The sequence below is a fragment of the Nicotiana sylvestris genome, chromosome 5, assembly GCF_000393655.2.
Source record: "Nicotiana sylvestris chromosome 5, ASM39365v2, whole genome shotgun sequence".
In the NCBI taxonomy this organism is placed as follows: domain Eukaryota; kingdom Viridiplantae; phylum Streptophyta; class Magnoliopsida; order Solanales; family Solanaceae; genus Nicotiana; species Nicotiana sylvestris.
This window is the reverse complement of record NC_091061.1, coordinates 161,145,668-161,172,768: the sequence shown is the minus strand read 5'-3', so window position 1 is coordinate 161,172,768 and position 27,101 is coordinate 161,145,668. Positions and strand designations below refer to the sequence as shown.

Sequence of the window (27,101 nt, the reverse complement as noted above, 5' to 3'; positions counted from 1 at the left end):
AACTCCAACACGCGGAAAGTTGCAGCATAATATACTGGAGATTGGAGCACATGTATATGAACTTCCAACATATTATGTTGGACCAATATATTTATACTAGAATTCCAGTATATTATGCTGGAATTTTCGGATTTTGAACAATGTTTTCGTTCAGATTTATCTTTACATGAAAAGTGGCTAAATTTCAATTACTTTTGAAACTGTGGTTATTTTTGAATGACCGCTTGTAAATTTTGTTATTTTTGAATTTCTCCCGATTTTCACAAATGATCCTTTTGAGACTACTCTTTAGATTTTGACCACTCTTTAGATTGTCCCCGACGCTATATAACCAGATGAATCAAAATTTTTTAGGAGTACGTACTACAGACAGACGTTTGTATTTCACTTATGGGTCGTTTGGTTGGAATATGATTTATACCCGTATAAATTATGTCGGTATTAGTTATATTTGGATAAGTTATGCTGGGATTGTTGTTTATTCATTGTTTGATATGTTGTATTAAGAATGCCAATTGCATAATTTCTAAGAAAGAAGGTATAAGTTATATCGGTGCTAATTACCCCACCTTCTATAAGGTATAAGTTATCCCAGTGTTAAAATTAACACCGGAATAACTTATACCTGGTTTGCTAACTAAACAGAGTATTAAGATGGTATTAAATTTTTATACCACTCTTATAGCTTCTTATACCCCTTATTCTATTATTAATTTTCTTTCGTAACTATAGTCTACCATAAATATTCTTTGAAACTATAGACCATATAAAGTTTTCAAATTTGTGTGAATTCAACCTTACCTATAATTTTTACAACACATATTAGGCTTGATTATTTAAATAGCAATTTCTTTTTTCACGAGAATTTGTAAATAGCAAATTCAAAGAGCATCTGTTTAGCAGTTTCATTATTTAGTTTGTTTAGCAAAGTTAAGGGGTATAGTTAGATTCTTAAGACAAAATTTCTTCCTTTTTTTTTAATATTAAGGCACTAGGGCCTAGGCACTTATATAGAGTGGGGATGCTCCCAATTCTACAGCAATTAGTTCTCAATTAGTACTTTAATAGTCGGTAAGTTTTTAAAATTAATTTATATTAAAAAGTATTTTTCTCAAAAAAGTAATTTTGATGAGAAACAATTTGTGTTTGACTAATTAATTTAAAAAATATTTTTAAGTAATAATTAATACTTAACCAAACTTTTAAAAAATATTTCTAAATATATCTCAAAAGAACTATCAAAAAAATATTTTTGGAAAAAATTATTTTTTTCCACTTGTATAGAGCACTCCTTTTTCCTACTAAAAGCGGTCAACTATCTTAAATTTAAACAAATACTTTTGACCAAAAAAAAAATTGTACCCTATAAATAAAGAAGTTCCCTCAAATCCGATTAAAAAAAGAAAGTTCCTCAAATCCGCTAACAATTTTCCGGTTGATAATCTGTACTATAACCGTTCATGGCGTCTCTTCACTTCACTATCCAAGGTTCAATATTGATCTTCCTTATTCGTGTATGAAGTAAAGGTTAATAAGTCTTATTAACTCTCACTAGGTTAGGGTTAGGGTTTAGATAAAAGTCTGTTCTTATAAAGAGAAAACGACTACGTAAATATATGGAGCAATTTAGTATTCCAGTAGATTATAGTTGAAAAAAAGCAAAAAGGGGAAAAAACGAACGGATATTGCTGATGCTGTAGCTTCTTCAATGTGTTACTGGAAGTGATTTTTTGTGTATACGATCACTCTCCCCTTACACCACCCACCCCACCCCAACCCCCTGTATTAACTAGGGAACACTTGTCTTTTACTGTAGTAGCCCTGAAGGAAAAAAATAAAATAAATGGGGCGCGTTGAGCATGATGATTTTGCAGGACGAGCCTATAGGGTTGAGAGGTTAAGAATGCATGATCATGGAGTTGAATTGGGTTCTGAGCCTTACTGCATGCCTCATAGTGGGGGAATGGAACAGTTTTCACATAGGCCGAGGAGTCTGAGCCCGAGCCTTCAAAGAGAGGAAAGGCCCCGTCGAGTTAGTTGGCGTAGGAGCGGGTTAATGGATAGAGATCAAGATTTTAGTGATAGAGGTGATATAATGGAACCCCAGTTGAAGAGTGGATTAATGAGAAGAGAGGTAAAATTTAGTGATAGAGGTGATATAGTGGAGCTCCGGTTGAGGCATGGGTTAGGGGATGGAGATCAAGATTTTAGTATTAGAGGTGATATGATGGAACCTCAGTTGAGGAGTGGATTAATGGAAAGAGATGAAGATTTTTGTGATAGAGGTGATATAATGGAACCCCAGTTGAGGAGTGGATTAATGGAAAGAGATGAAGATTTTAGTTATAGAGGTGATATAATGAAGCCTGAATCTAGGAGTGGGTTGGTGGAGAGGAATGAAGAATTTAGTGATAGAGTTAACAAAATGCAGCCTCAGTTGAAGTCGCTTGCTTATCGACAAGGGCATGAGAAGAAGCCTGGACATCATTATCAGGCTTCTTTGAGTAGTAGGGATGAGACAAGGAGAAGATATGATGAGTTCTTTGATGATGAGGACAGATATGAAGCTGCAGGCAGTGGTGTAAATTATGATTATGAATATGATAGTGCTAGAAGTGTTCAAGGCCGTAATGTGAATCGCGAGAGAGTTTTGGGTAGTATGCATCATCATGGGTTGGACAGACAGAAACTGTTGGAATTGGAAGATGGGTCGAGCCGAGGAGGTCATACTTTGCCCTTTGACCCTCAATCTACCTCAAAATATGTGGAGACTGCAAGGAGGCCTTTATCGGTCCATGTGCATCCCCAACAGATTAGGCTTGGGGATGAGGTTGCTCATTATCCTGATCCTTTCCTTGATAAATTGTCGGCAATTGAAATGATTGAAAGAGAGGAAAGATCTAGATTTCATCCCAAGGATGTTTCACACTACTTGGAGTCAGCATCCCGGTCTAAGGATCTTGCTGCCTCCTCTCAGTATAAGGAACGTGTGACCACATCCTCTGGAATCTCTAGGATGAATTATGCCCCTGTGGTTCAAGATGATATGCATTTGCTTGGGGATATTCATTCAAGGAGTTCCACAAAGCTTAGACAACCATCATATCTGAATGAATATGGTGAAAATCACAGTTATAATACCCTTGAAGAATATGCAGCTGGGCATAAGGAACGGACAAGCTACCAGTATGATAAAGTTAGTCCGCCTACGGGTGACAATATGGATTGTTTATATCCTAAAGGTAGGCCAAGAGATATTAGCGATTATGATCATTCATATGAAAGAACTAGTATGCTTGGACAAGCAGTACTTGACAAAGGGCATGCTCGGGCACCAATTTATTTGGAACCCCTTAGAGAGAATACTGATTATGCTGAGTTTCCTCGAAGAGATGTCATTAACAGCAGTTCATGGGATCACCATTCATTGACCAAACAATCAGTTTCAATGAACCTTCTGGATGCCAGATCATTAGTGAGATCAAGCCAAGGTCAGTTTTATGTGGATCCTGGTGATATTAATGTTGATATGCGAAATGTAAGAGAATCAGACATAGAAAATTTGGATGTTCCCTGTCATGAAGAGATTCCTCGTAGGCGACTGGATTACCATACTAGCAAGGATGGACATCATATATCCTATGTTGAGAGGTGGAGGAGATCACCACGGCATGAACATGAAATGGAAATGCTTGGAGATAGGATACAATTAAAGAAAATTGAATCAGGTGTAATTGGCCCCGATTGTTATCCAATTAGGTCAGTAAAAAGGAAATACACATTAGATGAAGAAACAATGGGGCATAAGTCTAGACAGGTTGTGTGCAGTAAATGGAAGAAAAACATTACCAGAAATCAAGATTTAGATTGTAGAAACGAGGTGTGGGATGATCAAGACAGCAGTGGCTTACTGTCACCTGAGAGCTTTGAGGATGACAAATGGTTTAGAAAGGCAGAAAAGACATACAGAGGGGACCTTTACGGTAGAGTTACTAGCGCTGATGGCTTATTGTCGTATCACAGTTCAATAAATCAGGGGCAGAGGCACCTTATTAGACCATATAATCCTGGTAAAAAGCAAAAGGTGCATGAGAATCCCAGTTCACTGAGACCTAATGTTTCAATTCAATGTAATAGGAAACACCATCTAACAAAAAATGTTTGGATAAGAGGCAAAGATGATAAAAAAACAGAAGGATCTGACCACATAGTTGAAGGGTTAAAGGATCAGGTAACTTGTGCAAAAACTGAGTTGCCTGAAGACTCACTTGAATTTAAGCAACTGGTAAATAAGTTCTTCCTATATTCCACCAAAAAGTTGAGTGAGAGTGTTTCTACTCAGAAAAGGTACAAGGAGCAAGGGAGGGCTGGTGGCTTATACTGCATTGTTTGTCCCAAGAGGTCTGTCTCCTTTTTAGTGTTTGAACTTTAAGCTTATGGCTTATTAGTATAAATATAATATGTTGCTATTTGGTTGCTTCAAAATGTCACATGTTATGAATTTCTTTAACTAGGTTATAATCGCTTCTGTGAAATTGTGTTGCATGCAGAATCAAGTATGGTTCTAGTTGAATCACTATGTGGCATTCTCTCTCATATCGAGAATACCGTTACATCTGGTCATTTACGTTGTTCAAGATTCATGTTCCATAAATTTATTTTGAATTCTCGAAATTGGTTTTTCTATCTTTTAGTAGCTTATTTGGATTATTATTATTAAATGGAATTACAAATTATGCTGATGCTCAACTGTAAAGGAAATGTTATATAGCTGGGCTGGTTTCCATAGAAGAAGAAAGCAAAAGGCGTGGAATTTTTTCGCCCCGTTAGCTCTCATGTGGATAGTTTGGGGGAGAGAAATAGGAGAGCTTTTGAGGGGATTGAGTCTCCTTTTTCACATCTTAAAAATAGTCTTTTACCTTTGATCGCTTTTTGGTGCACTCATATAGCCCCTACTTGTATAGAAGATTGGGCGTCTTTTGTAGAGAATCATGTTTTGATGTAAATTCTCTACTTTTTGGTATACTTCTTGTATACGGGAGTTTTCTTCCTTTTGATTAATACAATTTACCTTATCAAAAATGACATGGGTCCAAATCAGAAAATATTTTCGTTCTCTCTGCCAATTATTCAGTTCTTATTATGTAAAACTCATAGGATATTGTTTGATCAGGTGAATTATGGGAATTACCCAGCAGAACTGTAACATCGTTAACATATATTCTGTAACTTCTATGAGGATGGTCAAATCTTAGTTGCTTCAATCCATTTCTATGCTTTGGTCAGATCAATATCAAATTCTATTTGATACGGAACTCAATATCAGATTCTTGAAAACCTGCCTTTCTTCTCTCAATTTTCCTTGAACTTAACAGGATTACATGAAGTTTCAATTGAGGGTTTGGTTTTAGTGATCAAACTGGTCCAGAACCTTTCTAAAAAAATGATTTTGAGTGTGAAATGGTAGGCTGGAAAGACATTGGTAGTGCTCTATTTCTCCTGGAAACCCGATCAGAAAATAGAAAACATTTATTTGCAGGGTACTCCTCTCAGAAAATAGAAAGCAGTTATAGAAAAACGTATCTAAATCTTTTGCGTCTTGAACTTCAACTATAAGCATTGTCCTACTTTGAACTGATGGCAGCAAAAGGGGTCTAGGAATTCATCTCTTTTTTATTTTTTATGTTGGAGAAATGGAACAAAGATCCATTTGCTGTTCTAGAATATGTGGAGACAAAAGTTGTGCATAACCGTGCACTTGCTTCTTTATCAAAGATATGAATGTGTTACTGATTCAAAAAAATAAAGTTATTGTGGCAGCAAGAAGAAGATAAAATTTGAAACTGAAGAAGGTTCTGTTAAATCCATTTTTTCTTCTGCAGATGGACAAAGTTTATTCAAGTACTTGGGGTAGTTTTTAGTTCTAATTGTGGTCAAATTCTTCTGGACATCATACTCTGTATGCTTATGTTTTTTCCACTATTGTAATAAGCAGCTGAATACATTGTTCTTTGTAAGAGGAATCTGCAGATTCTATTAAGATATAGAAGTATGAGCAAGCTCACATTAAAAAGTACAAACAAGGTTATGGAAATACTGTGCCGCCAAGATATAATAAAGGAAAAGAAAAACAAACTTCATAGGCTATAGCAATAAAATAAAACAAAAGCTAGATATAGTTATAGGCTTCTGAAGATGTAGTTCCTGAGGAGATTTAAGCTGTTTTGGTTCTGTTGGTTAGTACACGCCAAGGACTCAGTTTGGAACCGCCTAGTCAGATAAGGATGCTTGATACCCTGTTGTCCTCCTGACTTTTGAATGTTTCTTTTTTGTGCTGGAGTAGGTTGGTGATATCACTTTTTGTTTTGTCTTCACATGGACATTTTTGCATGGCCCAATTAGTTCTCCGAATTTATCTTGTATATATTGCCGTGTACTACTTTTATCTTGCAATTGCTAAATAATTGTACTTTCTCAGTCAATCAAAAGAGTTCACAGATACTCGAGCCTTGGCGAAACATTGTTTTATGTCAAAAAAGTTGGGGTTGAAAGCAAAACACTTGGGTCTTCACAATGCAATATGTGTCCTAATGGGGTGGAACAATGATGCACCCCCTGAGGGAAAATTATGGGCGCCAGTGGCTGTTCCTGCCCCTACTGCTTTAGCCCAAAAAGAAGATCTTATTCTTTGGCCACCAGTGGTTGTTATACATAACTGCTCTGTTTTGGTAACTGGCCTAGATAGGCGAAAAGTCACGACTACTGAAGCTGTGGAGGACTTTCTGAGAGGTGCGTGTGTTGTACAACTTTTTGGTTTATCTGGTTTTGAGTTTTGTGCCTCAAGAGGGGGATGTTATTATGAGAAGGGTGATGCCCTGCTTTCATCTAATATCAGTAGCAATTCATTTACGTATTCTGCAGATTAGGAAGTTTCTTTCAGTTGTTCTTAGAGAGCTGACGTCTTTGTATCATTGTGTTTGATGACAATATTCTCGCTTCTCTGTACTCTTCAACTGCAGGTAAAGGTTATAGCGGTGGTAGAATGAAGGTTTGTTTGGGGAAGCCTGGTAATGGTAGTGTATTACTGGTGAAGTTCTTGGGCACTATTCCTGGCTTTCAGGATGCAGAAAAGCTTCATTACTACTTCATGGGAGAAGAACGTGGAAGGACAGACTTTGGAATAGCAACTTCTTCCAAGGGCAAAGGCATGAACAGAAACGTGAAGGGGGATGAAGTTGAGGAACTTTTGCTCTATGGTTACTTGGGAATAGCGGAAGACTTGGATAAAGTTGATAATGACACCAAAAGAAAATGTTTAATCAAGAGTAAAAAGGAGATTCATGATTTTGTAGATGCTCCTGTCAACCCTGTTGAGGGAGATTAAGGGTTAAAGTTTTCATTGCAGCTCGGGAGAACCCCTCCAGCCGTCGACCTTTTGGAACACAAAAAATCAGAAAGAAATCAGTGTAGATAGGAGGATGGAAGAAAGGTACAAAGAAAACTAAAGGATTGTGAATTGTGTAAAACTCTGTTCATATCCACAGCTTTTGTCAAACTCCAGAACCTTTATGCAAGCTTATGCTACTTCTCTTATTGCTTTATTATGGCTTTTCTTTTGCTACATTTGTGCTGTCGATTGCATTTGTAAAACTTTTGGTGCAAATCAAGCACATAACAGGGGTAAGCCAAAACCCCTTTTTTCTTGAAGATTGCATGGTCGATGGAGTTCATCAGTTACCTTTCCCATCTTTTTAATCTGTGCTTATTTTGGTTAACATCTATAAACGGCCTTGAACTAGTCTCTTCTATATTCATTTTAGAATTGACAGGAAATTAGTGGAAAGTAAATGTTTATGTTTCAGTAGTCGAGGCTGAAGTTGATCAATATCCTCTCCGAGTTTAAGTTCTATGTATTGCAGGTGCAGAAAATATTTTCACAATCTCATTAAATGGTAAAAATAGTAACTAACTTGCAATCACTTAGTGATAACTGATAGTTGTAAAATGTCTTTAAATAATTAGTATATATGTATAACTTAAATCCTATCCAAAATAAGAGAGTTGATTCATTTGTTTCCCAATGAAATTCAGAAATTAAGCTTGAAATCAAAGCACACAGAGGAGGAAACGATGCAATGCTTAATCCAATGTAAGAGAGAGTTTTATTTATTTTCAAATAAGCTTAAATATTAAGCTTGAAACCGAGCAGAAGACGAAAAATGTATGCAATATCAGTACTAGTTGAATGAACTTTGTTTTTTGTTTCATATAAATAACAGCAATTAGTACAAATTTGGAAGAATGAAAATTTACAATTACTGCAAACAAGAACAAGATGATAAATGCTACATACATTATTTCACAATGCTACCTACATTATTTCCCTTGAATTATCGTAAAAGAGATGAAGAAAAGAACAGTAGAACTAGTTGTGTATAGAGCTGAACAATTCAAACTTGGAGGTTTTCTTGAATTTTATCTCTTTTGGAAGTTGAGAACTCTGATGGCATATACAAAGACAGTGAAGAATAGAAGCACCCAACCAAGATGTGCTGCAGCAACTGCACCAAGAAAGTCAAAATCATAACCAAGATATTCCTTGAGGTAATCCTTCAATGGAAGATAACTAGGGGCATTATCATGACTAGGAACATGAACAGGTTCTGTTTTGTCTCCCAATTGAGATGTAATGAGACCATATATTGTCCATGCAACTGGTGAACCCCAGTAGTACCACCTCCACCATATTGGAATTTGCTGCAACATAGTATAAACATGTCAAATATTAGATTAATAGTTGTTGTCACGTGACCAAGAGGTCATGAGTTCGAGCCATGGAAACAGGCTCTTGTAGAAATAGGGTAAGGCTGCGTACAATAGAGACTCTTATGGTCAGGGGCGGATCCAGCTTGCGACCTACGGGTTCACGTGAACCCAATAACTTTTGTCCAAACAGTGTAAATATGTTCCAAAAATTCACTAAATATCTATAAATGTTTGAATGTGAATCCAGTTACTACTGAAAATTTACTCGAGGTCGTTACACGAACCCATAAACATTAAATCCTGGATCCGCCTCTGCTTGTGGTCCGGCCCGTCCCCGACCCCAGGCATAGTGGGAGCTTAGTGCACCAGGCTGCCTTTTTTTTTTTAGTTTATGAAAGGAAGAATAATTGGGATATCAAGATTTCACTTACCATCCTAGGAATGAGGAAACCAGAGAAGAGGTTCCAGAAGCTAAGGAAGAAAGACATGACAATTGCTGCTATCTGATAATTTGGAGTGAGAGCTACAAGCATCATTCCGTAGAGTGTGAAGTAGACGAAGCACATGAACACGTAGTAATAGAACCAGAAGAACTTGTCAGCTTGCCACTCAAATCCAATCATTGAGTAAAGAATTAGGCTGTAAAGGAAAGTTTGGATTCCGACATAGATTGTTTCCACAGTCACCTGTAAAGGAACAAATAATGAGCTTGACTTTGTTGGCATAACCGATGCTTACAATCCATATGAACTAGATGGTCAGTTCATATACCTGAGCAAAAGCATATGGTAAGGCTGAAAACATCCCTGCTGCTCTTTCGCGATAGAAGACTGTTCTCTCAATAGCCACAACAGATTGAACAGCAGAAGTGTTTGTTCCTCCAAGAAACAGAACAGCAGCATACATTGCTCCCATTAGATTTGAAAGGTCCTGTTGTTTTTCGCTGATAGAAAGAATAGCTCGTTTAAGAGTTGATCCACTTTCAGTGCTGAAAATTGAAGCTTAGTAATTCAAGTTTTAGGAAAATGACTCACAATTTTCCTCCTTTGCCCCAGAAAACGACGCCAAAAATAATTCCGATGACTGTTGTCATGAAAAATCTGATGACATTGTACTGTGGATTCCTCCAATAAGACCAATGTTGTTTCCAGAAACATGCCTTGAATTGAGTCAATAGGGGCTGAGAGTACTTGGTAGGGAAATACAGGTCCTTAGATCCTGGTGCTGAAGTACTAAGTTGCTTAATCAGTTCTTCATTTCTCCTGCAAATTTGGAGAATTTGAGGAGAAGATTTAGTATGAGCAAGAGTTGGATGTAGGGAATAGAACAATGAATAATAGTAATGGATCAGTTTCATTTGTCATATTCTCATACCTGTACAGATCAGAGTTGGTTAATATTTCTGCAAAGTTTACACCAAGTTGAGTCTCAACGGATGCAGCGCTGACCTCAAGCATCCAAGTAGCAGGATTATATCCATCTTTGATCTTGTTAACCCCAGGAACAGACTGAAAAAGTTGGTATAGACGATCATTTGCATGACTATCGATGACTTATAATAGAATGGTAACTATTTTACAAAATGTAGTATCATCTTACTTCAAAATACTCTCTCAAGTGCTGAGAATTGCGACCGAGGGGTCCAGCATAAATGACTTGTCCTCCTCTCTTCATCAAGAATAACTGCATAGATAGTGACATTGTAGCTAGTCATGATAAATCCAGTCCAAGGTGATGAAGCTATGAACTAGTTATAGATGATGTGGACTAGATTCAAGAAGTTAGTACCTCATCAAATGATTCAAATATGTCAATACTTGGTTGATGAATTGTGCAAACTACAGTTCTCCCTGTATCCACAGTGTTCCTTACAGCTCTCATTACAATTGCAGCAGCTCGAGCATCCAGACCCGACGTAGGCTCATCCATGAAGATGATCGAAGGATTAGCAACCAACTCCACGGCTATAGTAAGCCGCTTTCTTTGTTCAGTCGATAAACCATCAACTCCTGGAAGTCCAACTAGAGAGTTTCTCAATAATGTAAGCTCAACCAACTCCATCACTTCCTCCACAAACATCTGAACCAAACGAGGGATTCGTCAATGCTTTCTCAGTGGATGAAAAGAAAGGTACTAAACATATTTTGATAGACATCATCATTCTACCAAAGAAAATCTAAAGCTATACCATTCGAGTTTCGTTGTTGACATCTGAAGGAAGACGCAACCAGGCAGAATATAGAAGAGATTCATAAACAGTGACATGTGGAGAATGAATGTCATTTTGTTCACAGTAGCCACTAACTCGAGCGAAGGTTTCTTGGATCTTTGGATAACCAGAAACACAGATATTCCCTTCAATGTATCCACCAGTTTTCCTTCCAGCTAAAACATCCATCAAAGTAGTCTTTCCAGCACCACTCACACCCATTAATGCTGTTAGCACACCTGGTCTAAAGGCACCACTCACATCTCGTAGAAGCTGGAGTCGCATTTCTTCAATTCCTTGACTTTTCATTTCCTGATACAGACATCATTCATTGACCAGTTAGGAATTTTGTTTATATACATGCAATAGTGGATGCAGGCTTCATTGAAGAAGAGAAACAAAATTTTAAACCGTTAGATTCTAATAAGTGGAGAAGAGATAAGAACTTACAGCAGGCATATCGACATAGTAATTCACATGTTCAAATGAAAGGGACAAAGGCTGGAATGGCAGAACCATGCCTTTTTTGTTGGTTGCACTATCTGCACCATTTGATTTTACATCTTCTGAAGTGTTCTTTCCTGACACATCAAAACAGATAAATAAGCAGATGAAGCACTTCACCAGCATTCTTTGATACATATAATTCAAATTCTTGGAAACAAAGAGATGGTCTTAATCTTGAACCTTCATCTGGTATTACTTTCATCTTCTTTTCCTTGTATTGACTGTGTTCTTCATTCACCATAATAGATTTAGTATCTCCAAGAGCTGATATCAAGTTTTAAAATCCGGTCAAAACCAAAAGATAGTGTCCAAGCCTAGTGAGAAAATCACTACCATGTCTCATCTCTTACGTTTTAAGTACGTGAGTGCTGCAACGAAGCAAAGGTTGAAAAACAATGAGAACGCGAAAAGTGCAATGACACAAATCCAGTACCAAATGTCATCTGTAAACATCCCTCTGGCTTTAAGAAGCTCTATTCCAACTGTTTTTCCTGGAAAGCTTGGATCCTCATTGGGCTGAAAGAGAGCAACATATTCTTAGAATATCTAAAGATAGAGATAAAAAATGAATATCTAAGATGTAACTGTGCTAATTTACCTTGTTCCATCTTTTGTCAAGAAATTCAACAAGAACTATAGCGTTCTGTCCATATGACATAGGGGAAAGGTAATAGGCCCATTTCATCCAAGGTTGGAGGTCATCTATTGGAACAACCAATTTGCTTATATCAGAATCACAGTATGATGAAATTCCAATCTTTGAATGATTAACTAGTTTTACTTCATTAGCTAATATATCTTTCAGTTGCTAACCTTTGGCAATGATAAATCCACCAAGGACAAAAACTGACAACAATGTGAAGGTACCAAGGGTGTTGGCCACAACTTGTGTTCTTCCAAGCGCTGCAATGAAACGGAAGAGTCCCAACGCCATCTGGTGAATACCAACATAGGCCAAGTACTGCCGGAAAAACCTGTTTAAGTTGATGAACTTGTTAGTGAACTTTGAAAATCTGACACTGTCAGCTATAGGATCTATCAAATGAGACTATTAGCCTGTTTGGTCGTGTTTTTTTTTCCGGCCAAAAGTGCTTCTTTTTGGCCAAAAATGTTTTTTTCCAAAGTTAAGGTGTTTGGCCAAGCTTTTAGAAGGAAAAAAAGTGCTTCTGAGTAGAAGCAGAAGCAGTTTTTGAGAAGCAGAAAAATTAACTTCTCCCAAAAACACTTTTTTGAAAAGTACTGTTGAGAAAAATACATTTAGAAGCACTTTTTAAAAACTTGACCAAATATAATTGCTGCTCAAAAGTTTTTATTTTTGAAAAACACTTTTCAAAATAAGCTGATTTTAGAAGCACGGCCAAACATGCTATATAGTGGACATACCTATCAGCTGCAGGTGCAAATCCAACAGTGTAGTATGTGAGAAGGATCCATATTCCTGATTCCATCAGCGAGACGGGGATCCTAAGGAGCCAAATTGGAAGAGCAAAAGCCCAAGCTGGGTAAACCAAAGCATCTCTCTGTTTAAAAAAGACAGGTAGCCTGAAGATAGTCATTGCAAGCTCAGCCATGCCATTGAACATCACGTTGAGAAGGCTGAAAAACAGAGCACCATAAAATTTTCCTCCATCTTCTGCTTCACCGTGCTTCATTTTCGTTCTAAAGAATACAGTGAATGTAAAGATAGCCATGATTGTGATCTGAACAGTCTTGAAAATGTAGACGAAGGAGTTTCGTTTCATCAGCAACCACTCCCTTGACAAGCATGCCTTGAAAAGTTCTTTGTTAGAGATACCATATTTTTCTTTCACCAATGCTGCAGGGTGGGTTCTACTTCTGTCATAAGGAACTTGAACTTCACCGAAAAGCTTTAGGCCGATATGGAAAGATTGGAAGTGCTCAACAAAGTCAGGTACTGATACATATTGATAAGGAACATTCTTTTTGGACCAGTATTGTTCTTGATCTTTCTTGGAAGTAACCTCTTGAAGAAAATCCGCAACTCCTTTCCTTTCAGGACATTTAAATCCAACACTTTCGAAGAACTCAAGAACCTCTTCACGTGGACCTTGGTAGACAATTTTCCCTTCTGAAAGCAAGATAATGTCATCAAATAGATTAAAGGTTTCCGGGGCTGGCTGAAGTAGAGATATTATCATTGTCACATTCATAATATGAACCATCTGTCTCATATATTTGACAATTTGAAATGTTGTTGAACTGTCAAGACCAGTCGAGATTTCATCCATCAAGAAAACTTTCGCAGGCCCAACCAACATTTCTCCTGCATTTATATCCAATAGCAACCTTTAATAATATGTTATCACATCAGAATTAAGTAATGATGGAAACCAACTAGTTTAACTCATCATATACCTGTCGTTACACGCTTCTTTTGCCCACCAGAAATACCTCTTCTCATTTCATCACCCACCATTGTATCAGAACAAATATCCAATCCAAGTATCTGGTGCAGAAATCTTGTTAGTCACTTTAACATAGGTGGAAGAAAAATGGAACTTCATATTATAGGAGGGGAATGCAGACCTTGAGAATAGAGTCAGTGACCAAATTGGTCTTTTGTCCAGCTACTGATATGGCTTTCATGAATGCATCTATCTCAGGATCCGGTTTGATTCCTGAATCTTTTTCTCGTCTCGAGAGCTCTGCTAGCAGTTCATATCTGGCACCAACTCCCAAGCAGCGACCCGAGAAGTCTAATGTCTCTCTTACTGTCATCTCACCATGATGAAGATCATGTTGGCAGATATAAGCACAAGTTCTCTGAGGTATGAACTCTTTGAGTTCGTGACCGCAGTGACTGATCTTTCCCTTTACCTACATTAATATGACAATATGTTATCAGGGTGTCCGTTTAAAGAACACCAAGACTGATATGTTTTAAGGAAAATACACACCCTAAGATCTTGCTCCAGTTTTCCTGCAAGTGCCTTCAACAATGTAGTTTTGCCAGAGGCTGGAGGTCCAAGAAGCAGTGTCATCCTAATAATAGGAATTCAAATTTTTAACAAAAAACAATGATAACAAATGGTCAGAAACTCAAATATGTCAAAAGATATTATAAAAGGAGGCCTAAATATTAGAACAAAGTCATCATACCTTGATGATTTTACAATTCCAGAAATGTCATCCAGTATTTTGATAGATTTCTTCTTAGACGGCGAAAGCCTCAAAAGACCAAGAATTCCCTATTAGACATCAAAATACAAAGAGTAATCCTTAAACTTAAGTATCATTACTTGAATAGATATCTTCTGAATAATGTCTTAGATATACATAAGGGGGGCCTTGGCATAACTGGTAAAGTTGCTGCCATGTGACCAGGAGGTCACGGGTTCGAGATGTGGAAACAACCTCTTGCAGAAATGCAAGGTAAGGCTGCGTACGATAGACTTTTGTGGTCCGGCCCTTCCTCGGATCCCACGCATAGCGGGAGCTTAGTGCACCGGGCTGCCTTTAATATCTTCGATATACAAACAATTCAAATAATGCAAATTTTAACTACCTCTAATGAATTGATGGTTGAATTCCATAGTGTTGGAAGTGCTCTACTGCCAACATATGCATCTCCTTCAATTGACAAATGCTCAAACCTGATTTCAATTCTTGGAATGTCTATCCCAACCCTGTTTGACAAAGTTTATTATCTCATGCTTTTTACTCCAAACAATAAGGATTTAGATTCTTGAAAAAGCTGAAAAAACAGTTCATGTATTTTTTTCACCTTTCGATACGATCTTTAAGCCTGAGAAGGAATCTCTCATTGTCTTCATCAATACCATTTAATATACTCTCCATAAGTTGCTTCTTTTCTTGCATTCCCATATGTGCTACATCAACTTGTTCATGAACAACTTTTCCATTATCCAATACTTGCTTTAAAATTCCTTTCCTCATTCTATCATAAGTTGGAAGCCTTTCAATTGCAGCCCATTTAAGTTCATCTTCATCATCTTGCCTCCCACTTTTCGCGAAAACATCCACTCCTGGTGCACCAAACGCGTCGCGAATACTTGCTGAAGCCCATGATCCTTTTCTACTTGCTGATCCAAAACTTGCCTTTTTGCTCATTGACCTCACTAGCTCATTTTCCCTCATTGATGCAGCCATTTACGCAGATTTTTCACCCTATCCAGGACCAAGTTTTCTTGAATATTTCCTTCAATGCTGTTCTAGAATAGTGGAAAAACAAAAATGTGTCACTTAAGTTATGCTCAATGGAATATATCTAGTGAAATTATAGGACTAAATAATCAGAGAACTTACATAAATATGTACAGTGTATGAAATAGAACCAATATGAATGTAACTAAGAAATCTAACTCTCTCTTCTTTTTGGTTTTGTTTTTTGTTTTCCTTTTGGTTATCTGGCTGAGCTTGAATCTTTAGAGGAGAAAGGGGAAATCTTGGGTTGCATTAGGATGAACTTAGTAGGAAAGTATATATAGTGGAGGTTTCTATGTATGCAGATGATAATAAAGCCAAGAATGCGTATTTTAGAGTTTTAAGGCAATCATATTTATGCAAGTATATATACCACATTTTGTCAGATTTTGGAGTTCCAACAGATTCAAGTTTTTGTCTTTTCTTGATTGTAAGTAAGAGTTCAAATTTATAAGTTTCAGCTATTACAGACAGATTTAAAGTCGCAAAAATTTAAAATTGGCAAACCTATACTACATGCACTTCTGTGTATTATTCCTTTTTTACTTGAAAATTTTGAAGATGGAAAATGAAGATACTTATACTCAAGTTTATATAACAATTAGTTAAAGGGAGATCCAGAGGAGGAACAACAAACAGGTAAAAGTATTGTTTGTTGCTTAAGTATAAGTTTTTTCTTTCTTCTTAAAATTTAACATACACCAAATTGTTCTGTTGCAATTTGAGGAACATGGAGTTGTTTTTCAAGTTCATAATGCTGAGGACATTGCAGTAGTTGCTAGGATTGCAACGCCGAACCCATAAGCTTCAAATCCTGGCTCTGTTGCTATCTTGTAGGATTATAATAGGATAGTGTGTCAATGGAGGATTGTGTGGCTCGAATCTAGAACCTCTGCTTACCTTACTTTGATCCCATGTTGAATTATGTGGATTGCCTGTCTGTTTAAACTTGTTTGAGAGGTGACACTTTATTTATTTCAGTTTCTAACTGTTGAAGTCTCTAAAATAATCTCAAAAACAACCTCAAACTAGTTAAATCTATAATTACCAAAGTCCTAGTGCTTTTAATATATAGCGATATAACATGATATAATACTATATACTATCCACTTTAAGTAGGCATTGTACATACAAACCACTTTTTAACTTATTTTCTTTTGGCATTTGATTATAAAGTCTAAAATCCTTACTCCAAATTAATCATGTGGGACAAGTGATGTTCTCTCTTGTTTTTGCAACATGAGTGGGTTTTAGGATATTTTGGAAAATTTATTGTCTCCTTTGAAGAAAGGAAAACAAACAGGAGCTTAAATTTTTTTTTGGGAGGAAATGACACTATATAGCCGTTCTCAAAATAATAGCCGGAAAAAATATTATATTTTTTGTATATACACATTATGTATGTTATATACAAAAATTATACAAAATTTATACACTTTTTCGGCTACCTATTATAAATAATTTCTAGCGCGGGCCCAAAGTTCTAGTTCATGCTAAGCTTATTGTCAATAGTGTATGCACGATATTGGGGAGAAATTTAAAAATAGCCAGATTTATAACTGGTCATTCAAAAATAGCCACAGTTTCAAAAGTAATCGAAATTTAGCCATTTTTCATGTAAAGATAAATCTGAGCGAAAACACTGTTCAATACCCGGTAAATACGCCCGTATATTATACTGGAGTTCTAGCATAAGTATGCTTGAACTCCAGCATATTATACGGGAGTTCCAGGATAACTATGCTGGAACTCCAGCATAATATGTTGGAGTTCCAGCATAAGTACACTAGAACTCCAGCATAATATACGGGAGTTCCAGCAAGTATAAATGTCCAGTATAATATACTGGAGTTTGGAGCACCGGTGCTCCAGTCTCCCGTATATTATACAAGAGTCAGCAAAGTATACCGGTCCAGTATAATATGCTGGAGTTCGTACACAGATGCACCGAACTCCCGTATATTATACGGGACCGATCTCTGTTGCAGCAAAATAGTGGCTATTTTTCATTGACTTCGTAAACGGTGGCTATTTTTGATTGACCAGTCCGAAAATTGACTATACCATGCTATTTTGACACGATATTGCTCAAACAGTGTCAGCTTATTGTCACAATTCGGCTTGTACGTAGCTTTAGGTCCAGGACCTTTGTTATTTTCAATCTTTGTATTATTTTTTACGGATGTCGACCTATTTTATATATACATTTTGTTTTCTAGAAAAGTATTATTTACCCACATATATATAAGAAAAAAAAAATTCATCCATCACTAAGAGTTTCTCAGCTACTAATAGGAACAAATTTGCCATGGTGGCCAAATTAGATATTTACAAAAAAAGACTTGGCATAGGACTTCCTGTTGCCTCCACAGAAGTAGGACTTAAATAAAATCTGTTGTAGAAGTTAGCTTCAACCCAGAATGTTTTCTCTTGGAAACCCGCAGTCGCTACCCTTCGGGTGCGCATTGGGTAACCTGCTCACTATGAAAAAATGGTCATTTTTCTCAAAGAGAAAACTTAAAACGTTGAAAGAGTTTTAAAACAAAACAGCATGTAGAGGAATTTACACAGCAAAAATAAAAAATGAAAAATTTGACATAATCAAAAGAATAGTTTCTGTACAACCTTGAAATAAGCTTACTGGGCAAAAATTTCTGAAATTTATCAGAGTAGTAATTATAATTCTCCAAAAACTTCTCTCTTTGCCTAGCTTATGCATATTTCTATGTATGCCCAAAACTTTCTATTCTGACTTCAAGTTTCACTTATCTCCTTTGGAAATTCAGGAACTTGATGGCATAAGCAAAAACAAAGCAGAAGAAAACTGCCCAAACAACATGCATTGCAGCAACAACTCCCAGGAAGTCATACTCAAAACCAAAGTTTTCCTTCAGATACAACTTTAATGGTACCTCGCCACCGCCTGGTATCTCAACGAGGTTATTCTTGTCGCCTACTTGAGACGTTACGAGGCCATATATTGTCCATGCCACCGGAGAAGCCCAGTAATACCACCTCCACCATATCGGAATTTGCTGCATTTGCAAAATATGATTTCATCAGAAAAATGGGCGACTCTAATACTAGTAGGTAGTACTGTTTGGATCATGCAGTTCTTTGTTTACTAACCGTTCTTGGAATGAGGAAACCGGAGAACAAGTTCCAAAAGCTGAGGAAGAAAGACATTACGATAGCAGCAATGTGGTAGTTTGGAGTGAGTGCAACAAGCATCATTCCATACATTGTGAAGTAGACGAAACACATAAAAACAAAAAAATAGAACAAAAAGAACTTTCCAGCCGTCCAGTGGAATCCAATCATTGCATACAGAATAAGGCTGTAAATTAAAGTTTGAATCGCGATATAGATAGTCTCTATGGCCACCTGCATATGGCATAAGTACAAATTACTTCTCAACGACCAATTGATTTTCTAGAAATTGTACAGTATATGTTCAATTTATGTTAGTCTTACCTGAGCAAATGCATAAGGGAGTGCAGAATACATTCCTGCTGCTTTTTCTCGATAAAAGACTGTTCTTTCTACAGCGACAATAGACTGCACGGCTGAAGTATTAGTTCCACCAAGGAACATAACAGCAGCATACATAGCTCCAACCAGATTTAACAGATCTTGTAGTTTGGACCTGTTATCATAATTAGTCTATAAGATAAAAAGTGATGACAGAATAGAAAGATAGTTATTGCACAATGTTAATTTTAGGACTCAAGGAAGATGACTCACACTTTGTCCCCCTTATTCCAAAAAATGATTCCAAATATTACTCCTACCATTGCTGTCATAGCAAACCGAATGGCATTATACTGTGGATGCCTCCAGTAGGACAAGTGTTGTTTCCAAAAGCAAGCCTTGCACTGTTCAAGAAACGGTTGGGCATATTCTGTGGGGAAGTGAAGATCTTGGGATCCTGGTGCAGGAATGCTTAGTTCTTTGATAAGTTCTTGATTCCTCCTGAGAAAACCAAGTAACAAAGGTCGAAGGGTTAGTAAATACCAAACCAGAAGTAAAATAAAAATACAACTATTCAATATTCTATTGAAGAATTAACATAAATAGCCGTCCACACAACTGCGTAAAAAAAATATCTGGTGAATGTATAATAGATGTTTAATCCATACATAATATGTGTATAACCGAGTTATAATCAGTGTATGATCTATGTATACCGGCTAGGAAAACTAAACTGTGAATTCAGCCAGATATTTGTGTAAAGATCCCTATGCTAAATTACCTATACAGCTCGGAGTTGGCATAAATGTCGGCAAAGTCTACTTGAAGTTGAGCTTCAACAGCCGGAGCCGAGATGTCCAGCATCCAAGTAGCAGGATTGTATCCCTCTTTGACTCCAGGAACCCCTGGAACAGACTGAGAAAAGAACAGCTCTTTAGTTGCTAACTTGTTTTAATAGAACCCCCCCCCCCCCCCCCATAATTTGATAAAGATATGATACTCACTTGAAAATACGCGATCAGTAGGTGAGAATGATGACCAAGAGGCCCTGCATATATGACTTGTCCTCCTCTTTTCATCAATAACAGCTGCAAGAAAATCGTTCGACATGATTATGAGAAGAGCAGTTGCATCACAACGACGGGTATTCGCAATATATGAAATCGAACATTGCTTGGACTAACTAACTACCTCATCAAATGCTTCGAAAATATCTATGCTTGGCTGGTGGATAGTGCAGACAACAGTTCTCCCTGTATCCACAGTGTTTCTCACAGTTCGCATCACAATTGCTGCAGCTCTAGCATCAAGTCCTGATGTCGGCTCATCCATGAAAATAATAGATGGATTTGCTACCAGCTCTACGGCTATGGTCAGCCTCTTTCTCTGTTCAGTTGAGAGACCATCTACCCCCGGAAGACCAACTAGGGAGTCCCTTAGCGGATTCAACTCGACTAGCTCCATTACTTCCTCAACAAAATTCTAAAACAAGACCAAAATTGAAGTCATTTGTTGACCTCCTTTTCTACGAAAACTATCAGGGTTTGTAACAGAAAAATAAAGTTGAGTTCTTTCGTGGAGACTACAATCTTCGAGAGGATATTCAGAAGCACAAAGTAAGACAAGAGAGCCCACCTTCCGTGTATATTCTTTTACATCTGGAGAGAGACGCAACCATGCTGAGTATAGCAGCGACTCATAAACAGTAACGTGTGGAGAATGAATGTCATTCTGTTCACAATAACCACTTATGCGAGCAAAAGTTGATTGATTCTTTGGATAACCAGAAATGTTGATGCTTCCTTCAATGTATCCACCAGTTTTCCTTCCAGCTAAAACATCCATTAACGTGGTCTTTCCAGCACCACTTACACCAACTAAGGCCGTAAGAACTCCGGGCCTAAAAGCACCACTGACATCTCGTAATAATTGAAGACGAATCTCCTTAACTCCCTGGGCTTTCATTTCCTGATAAAGTACCAGAACCGTATAAGCCACCAAAAGTTCATATTCCATTCCTCCCCCTGCCTTTATAATATTGACTCAAGAATACGACAGATTGTTTGGTAACTCAAGAAAGCTTATGCGTTAAAAAACTTTGCTCAGAATCTTTATTCGATTGTCAGGTCCCACTAGTTAGCCAAACATGAACATTAGAATGGGGCTAATCATGCAAATTAAATAAAAAGTTCTGAATAGCCCTCGTAATTAGTTCTTTGCAAGCATGACATGTTATTGCTGTATCACAGTTTTCATTTAGATTAGAGAAGTCAGCTTGTAGGTCTAAAGAGTTGCTGACTAACAGAAGTTGGCTCCCATAAGATTGTTAGAACTTCCTTGAGAAGCATCTATTCTCCATTACCAGATAATTAGTAAAAACTGAATCATAACAAAGTTAATATTTAAATACCATGAAATGTTACTTACAGCTGGCATATCAACATAATAATTGATATGATTAAATGCAAGGGACAGGGGCTGGAAAGGAAGCACCATTCCTCTTTTCTTGGCTTCTTCAATACTTAAGCCATTAGTGTTCCTGACGTCCATAACTATACCTGTAATAATCATTCAGGTATTCAGAATATTACAAAGGTTAAAAGTAAGGAAAGGATAAATGTACAAGAGCCTCAACCTTCAGTCATTGGAGCTGAAGATGCTGAACTACACCCTGTTCGCTTATATTTCTTACTTTTGTCATCCTCGGAAATAACCGATCTGGAGTCTCCAAATGCTGCATTTCATTTACATGAACCGATCAGAACCAAAAGTAGATTCTGAAACTTTAGATAGTATAGAAAATCTGGGACTTACGGTTTAGGTATGTCAGTGCCAAGATAAAGAAAAAGTTGAACAAAAACGAGAACGCAAATAGGACAACAACACAGAGCCAAAAAACATGGTCTTCTGTATACATGCTTCTTGCCTTGAGAAGAACCTTGCCAACTGTTGGCTCGGAAAATCTCGGGTCATTGTTGGGCTGCAAAGAGCATAATAGGATGTGTCAAGATAATCATGTTGATGGAAGAAGTCAAACTGATATATGTCGCTATTTATAAACTAATGTTAGAACTTACAGTACTCCATCTTTCGTCCAGAAACTCATTGATAGCTAACGCATTCTGTCCATATGTCATAGGAGATATGTAGTAGCCCCATTTCATCCATGGTTCCAGGTCATCTGCACCAATACATAAGCACGCATTTTAAAAATATTGAACTCACAAAATTGGACATGCAAGTGAAATTGTCAAATTTGTAGATTCTCTGCACCTATAGTCCAAGACTATAAAGAGCACTCTTTATCAGAACTGAGAAGTTTTACAAATTCCCAAGAGCAAAACAGAAAACTGACCTTTTGCAACAATGAAACCACCAAGCACAAAAACTATGAGTATCGTGAAAGTTGCAAATGTGCTAGAAACTACTAGAGTCCTTCCAAGTGCAGCAATAAAACGGAAGAGAGACAGAGCCGACTGATGCAAAGCAAAAAATACCAAGAATTGGCGAAAAAACCTGAAAATTTTGTAGGCGCAAAAATGTAAGTTTGAATTCTTATAGTTCCTAAACTAATTGTTATATGTGCATCATAAATTCACATTGACCAGATATCACGACTCATCAGCATAACAAATATGCCACATTTTGCCACAAAGAAATTTTGGTTGCCAGGAGTAAACGGAGAACATACCTACTTGCAGCAGGAGCAAACCCGATGGTGTAATAAGTAAGTACTATCCATATCAGTGATTCCATGAAAGAAAGGGGAATTTTTAAAAGCCAAATGGGAAGAGCGAAAGCCCAAGCTGGATAAAACAAAGAATCTCTCTGTTTAAAGAACACAGGAAGTCTGAAAACGGTAAGTGCAAGCTCCGCTGTACCATTAAACATCACATTGATGAGGCTGAAAAACAAGGCCCCATAAAATTTGCCTCCATCCGTGATCTGACCAACTTTCATCTGTGTCCTAAAGAATACTGTGAAGGCAATTATTGACATCACAGTAATCTGGAATGTCTTGAATATGTATAAGAAGGAATTCCGCTTCATCAATAGCCATTCCCTCGATAAGCATGCCTTGAGGAGTTCCATGTTGGAGATACCGTACTTCTCAGTGACCAGTGCAGCAGGATGGACTTTGCTCTTGTCATAAGGAACTCCAAGGTCATCAGAAAGCTGTCGCCCAACATGAAAATTACTAAAGCGTTCCGCAAATTCAGCCACTGAGATATATTGGTAAGGTTCATTTTTTCTGAACCAATACTGTTCTTGGTCCTTTAAAGAAGTAACCTCTTGCAGAAAGTCAGCAACTCCTTTCCTCTCTGGGCATTTAAATCCAACACTCTCGAAAAACTCCAGGACATTCTCACGTGGACCTTGGTAGACAATTTTTGCCTCAGAAAGCAATATAATGTCATCGAAAAGATCATAGGTTTCTGGCGCAGGTTGAAGAAGAGAGATTATCATGGTTACATCCATGACATGGACCATCTGCCTCATGTATTTCACAATTTGAAATGTCGTAGAACTGTCGAGGCCAGTTGATATTTCATCCATGAAGAAAACTTTAGCAGGACCAACCAACATTTCTCCTGCATTCAGTGAAAAACCAATTTCACATTAAATGTTGTCACAAGCCACATGCACTAGAAGAAACTCAGCAAGCTGGATGGGTGCTACAGGTTAAAAAAATGAAGAGGACATTTTTGGGCAGCCCAAAAAAATAATAGCCGGCAAATGTATATGAAGCATAAATATACATATAATACACATAAATGTATATATATATACAATATACATATCATATACATAATCAATGTATATGTTTTGAATATTTGGGCTACCTCCTGTAATTATTTTGGGCCTCCCCGCCAAAAATGAAAAAAATCCCAAAATAAAGCTTATAAGACGATGGTCTTCCCTTGATTGATGCGATATTGTACATACCTGTTGTGAGCCGCTTCTTCTGTCCACCAGAGATACCCCTTCTCATTTCATCACCGCACAATGTATCAGCACAGATATCCATCCCAAGTATCTGTAGTTCACTTCAATAATCAGTTGTAGGTGGATTTATACATGCAGGACTAGTTACCAGTGCAATCAGGAGTCTAACCTTAAGAACGTAGTCTGTGACCAAACTAGATTCTTGGCCTGCAACAGCTGTAGCTTTCATAAATGCGTCTATGTCAGGGTCAGGTTTGACTCCTGCTTCCTTTTCGCGCCTTGACAATTCAGTAAGGAGCTCATATCTTGTTCCGACTCCTAAACAACGTCCTGCAAAATCCAACGTCTCTCTAACCGTCATCTCGCCGTGATGAAGGTCATGCTGACTAATATAAGCACATGTCCTTTGAGGGATGAACTCTGACAGTTCATGACCACAATAACTGATTCTTCCATTCACCTAAAAGAATACAATGTCAGCAAAACACCACTTAATTAGAACTTTCAGGTCACACGTTGAAAATTCAAAAGTCACTCACTCTTATGTCCTTGTCTGGCACCCCAGCAAGTGCTTTTAACAATGTAGTTTTCCCAGCACCCGGAGGCCCCAGAAGTAGCGTCAACCTGTAAAATGCAAAAACCACAGAATCAATATATGAGCTCCAAGCCCGTCCAGTGGCGGAGCCACCTTATAGGAATGGGTGTCAAATGACACCCCATCGCGGGAAAAATATACTGTGTAGGTAGGTAAATAAATTATATGTATACATACTGTGTATTGACTCCCCTTAATTTCCTGGTAGGTTTACTTTTATATATTTTGACACCCCTTAACGAAAATTCTGGCTCCACCACTGAGCCCGTCCCAACCATGCTAAATAACACTGAGTAAAGTATGTGCGATATACTAATTGGAAAATATGTTGCTTTTCTTTAACCAACGGTGCACTACTTGAAATAAACCTGGAGTCCTTGACTGCCCACATTTTAGACTCAAATATTAACTTTTGAATGCAACTTTCATTTGATGAACATACCTTGAAGGTCTGACGATTCCATTCACATCGCGCAGTATGTTGACAACCCTTTTCTTTGAAGGGACAATCTTGATCTTTTCAAGAAACCCCTATCAAATTTGAACATTAAAAACAAATCAATTCACCAGTACAAGTACCAAATTTTACAAGCTTTTAACAGGTACAATAAAAGCGAGGGAAACAAAGGCATTATTGTCAATGTACTATCAATCTAAATTATTGAAGATTACATTTAGAAGAAGAAATAGTACCTCCACAAAATTGATGGAAGCATTCCAGAGAGTAGGCAGTGCTCTAGATCCCACATATGCATCTCCATCAATACAAAGATGCTCGAACCGAACTTCAATCTTCGGAATCTCAATTCCAACTCTGTTCCATGCAAAACGAAAATCATTTGATTAACACATAATGTTGAACCAGGAAAGAATAAAAAACACTAGAGGGCAGGGCAGCCCGAAGCATCCCGCATTCACAAAGGGTCCGGGAAAGGGCCGCACACAAGGGGTGTAATGTAGGCAGCCTATCCTAACACAAGCCTTAGTGTCTGATTCCACGGCTCGAACCCCTGACCTTTACAGACGGAGACAACTTTACCGTTGTTTCAACGCTCCCCTTCAATGAAAACACATTGAGATCAAGGAAATTTGTGCACTTTAATTTCAACTCACCTATCAGTCCTGTCTCTGAGTCTAGTAAGGAACCTCTCATTATCATCTTCAACAAATTTAAGAATACTTTCTAAGAGCTGTTTCCTATCTTGAAACCTAAGATTGGCAACATCAACTTGTTGATAATTAACCTTTCCATCATCCAATGTTTGCTTCAAAATTCCTTTCCTTAGCCTATCATAAGTAGGAAGTCTCTCAATAGCAGCCCATTTAAGCTCTTCTTCATCATCATTTTCCCTTGCACTTGTTTGAAAAACATCACCTCCTGTTGCTGCACTAAACACTTCTCTAACACTAGCTGATGCCCAACTCCTTCCACTTATTGATCCAAAACTCGGCCTTCGACCGCTCTTACTCAAGGACCGCCGGCTCAGTGACTTGGCCAGCTCATCCGGCCGGCCTAATGTTCCCTCCATTTTTTACCCTCTCCAAGAAACTCAAAGAAATTTTTTTTTAAAAAAAACCCCTGAAAATCCTCTGTTTCAGTAAACTCTCTGCCACCCACAAAAGATTGAAATTCACTTGATCAAACCTGTGAAAAGAGACAAAAATTAAGAGAAAATATCCAATTTTCCTGCAATCTTAATTATTGCAAAATCATTAAGAAATGAAACAATTATATTTTTACTAACATATACATTAGTCCATATTTCCAATCCCCAAGTAGCGTAATTCAGAATACAAACTTAAAAAGGGAAATTTAAGATTTTAACAATAGACCCACAAAAAGATCAAGAAAGTTTCCAACTGTCTTTAATAATTGCATGGACAGTTTTAATGGAAACATTTAATTAGAGCAAACTTTTCACATTACCCCTATCATGCAGGAGAAAGACGTGGACAAAAGAGAAACGGTATGTATATAACCATAATAAGGAGCACAAAATGGAACAAGAAAAAAGGGAATGGAATAAAGATTCAGAAATGTACCAGTGAATATAGCTATACAGAGAGTCAGGAACACTGAATTTTCAAAGAATTCATGGGGTTGGTTATTCATCAAATGAACACTTCAATATCTGTGCATTATATACATATAGTACCATATTGTGAAAAAGAAGTTCAGAAGTCGACAGTTATATTGGTCCAGTAGAGGGTTTTAGTAGGGTGGGGGGTTGACAAAAGAAGTACTACTATTAATTTAGTTAGGGTGATAATTAATTTAGTTATTAAGGGTGATAATTAATGCATGGGGAAGGGAAGAGGAGTTAGAAGTAGGAGTAAATATTATGGCTTTTTCAAAGTTGTTTGCTAGGGCACGCACTCTTATTTTGTTGTTTGTCTTTGGGTGCATTTCTTCCCTTTAGT

General features: G+C 37.4%; 3 protein-coding genes across 6 annotated transcripts; 1 reads left to right on the top strand and 2 right to left on the bottom strand.

Moving 5' to 3' along the window:
• Nucleotides 1-1,735: 1,735 nt before the first annotated feature.
• On the top strand, nt 1,736-7,707 carry LOC104215705 (uncharacterized). The gene is made up of 3 exons (XM_009765561.2): nt 1,736-4,401; nt 6,479-6,789; nt 7,020-7,707. The coding sequence occupies exons 1-3, from the start codon at nt 1,844-1,846 to the stop codon at nt 7,382-7,384; spliced, it is 3,234 nt and encodes a 1,077-aa protein (XP_009763863.1). The 5' UTR covers nt 1,736-1,843; the 3' UTR covers nt 7,385-7,707.
• A 655-nt stretch (nt 7,708-8,362) lies between these two features.
• LOC104215708 (pleiotropic drug resistance protein 2-like) lies at nt 8,363-15,613 on the bottom strand. Its single transcript, XM_009765564.2, has 20 exons — nt 15,228-15,613; nt 15,009-15,129; nt 14,603-14,691; nt 14,401-14,485; nt 14,030-14,320; nt 13,859-13,949; nt 12,866-13,766; nt 12,296-12,456; nt 12,081-12,184; nt 11,833-11,998; nt 11,663-11,746; nt 11,426-11,556; nt 10,955-11,287; nt 10,555-10,845; nt 10,366-10,449; nt 10,141-10,274; nt 9,801-10,028; nt 9,538-9,709; nt 9,198-9,452; nt 8,363-8,757 (listed from the first exon to the last, which is right to left on the bottom strand). Exons 1-20 carry the CDS (start codon nt 15,611-15,613, stop codon nt 8,476-8,478), a joined length of 4,389 nt encoding a protein of 1,462 aa, XP_009763866.1. The 3' UTR covers nt 8,363-8,475.
• Nucleotides 15,614-18,244: 2,631 nt separating this feature from the next.
• On the bottom strand, nt 18,245-26,831 carry LOC104215706 (pleiotropic drug resistance protein 2-like). 4 transcript variants are annotated; one of them, XM_009765563.2, is made up of 21 exons: nt 26,724-26,831; nt 25,794-26,325; nt 25,374-25,494; nt 25,123-25,211; nt 24,625-24,709; nt 24,255-24,545; nt 24,086-24,176; nt 22,830-23,730; nt 22,494-22,654; nt 22,216-22,319; nt 21,953-22,118; nt 21,774-21,872; nt 21,566-21,696; nt 20,774-21,106; nt 20,330-20,620; nt 20,143-20,226; nt 19,920-20,053; nt 19,412-19,639; nt 19,142-19,313; nt 18,797-19,051; nt 18,245-18,702 (listed from the first exon to the last, which is right to left on the bottom strand). In XM_009765563.2, the coding sequence occupies exons 2-21, from the start codon at nt 26,207-26,209 to the stop codon at nt 18,433-18,435; spliced, it is 4,422 nt and encodes a 1,473-aa protein (XP_009763865.2). In that variant the 5' UTR covers nt 26,210-26,325; nt 26,724-26,831; the 3' UTR covers nt 18,245-18,432. The 4 variants fall into 4 exon arrangements, with proteins under 4 accessions (XP_009763865.2, XP_070001705.1, XP_070001704.1 ...); XM_070145604.1 differs by lacking the exon at nt 26,724-26,831 and adding an exon at nt 26,608-26,695; XM_070145603.1 differs by lacking the exon at nt 26,724-26,831 and adding an exon at nt 26,426-26,601.
• Between the last annotated feature and the right edge of the window lie 270 nt (nt 26,832-27,101).

What these genes read in the sequence shown, in the direction of transcription:
- LOC104215705 (XM_009765561.2), top strand. Translation starts at nt 1,844, where the DNA reads ATGGGGCGCGTTGAGCATGATGATTTTGCAGGACGAGCCTATAGGGTT. An exon ending in TGCATTGTTTGTCCCAAGAG is followed by an intron (nt 4,402 to 6,478) that starts GTCTGTCTCCTT and finishes GTACTTTCTCAG; the next exon opens with TCAATCAAAAGAGTTCACAG. An exon ending in TGTGGAGGACTTTCTGAGAG is followed by an intron (nt 6,790 to 7,019) that starts GTGCGTGTGTTG and finishes CTTCAACTGCAG; the next exon opens with GTAAAGGTTATAGCGGTGGT.
- LOC104215708 (XM_009765564.2), bottom strand. Translation starts at nt 15,613, where the DNA reads ATGGCTGCATCAATGAGGGAAAATGAGCTAGTGAGGTCAATGAGCAAA. An exon ending in GAAAGTAATACCAGATGAAG is followed by an intron (nt 11,557 to 11,662) that starts GTTCAAGATTAA and finishes TTGATGTGTCAG; the next exon opens with GAAAGAACACTTCAGAAGAT. An exon ending in TGGGGCAAAGGAGGAAAATT is followed by an intron (nt 9,710 to 9,800) that starts GTGAGTCATTTT and finishes TCTTTCTATCAG; the next exon opens with CGAAAAACAACAGGACCTTT.
- LOC104215706 (XM_009765563.2), bottom strand. Translation starts at nt 26,209, where the DNA reads ATGGAGGGAACATTAGGCCGGCCGGATGAGCTGGCCAAGTCACTGAGC. An exon ending in GGAATCGTCAGACCTTCAAG is followed by an intron (nt 24,710 to 25,122) that starts GTATGTTCATCA and finishes TGCATTTTACAG; the next exon opens with GTTGACGCTACTTCTGGGGC. An exon ending in ATTATGTTGATATGCCAGCT is followed by an intron (nt 21,107 to 21,565) that starts GTAAGTAACATT and finishes GTACTTTATCAG; the next exon opens with GAAATGAAAGCCCAGGGAGT.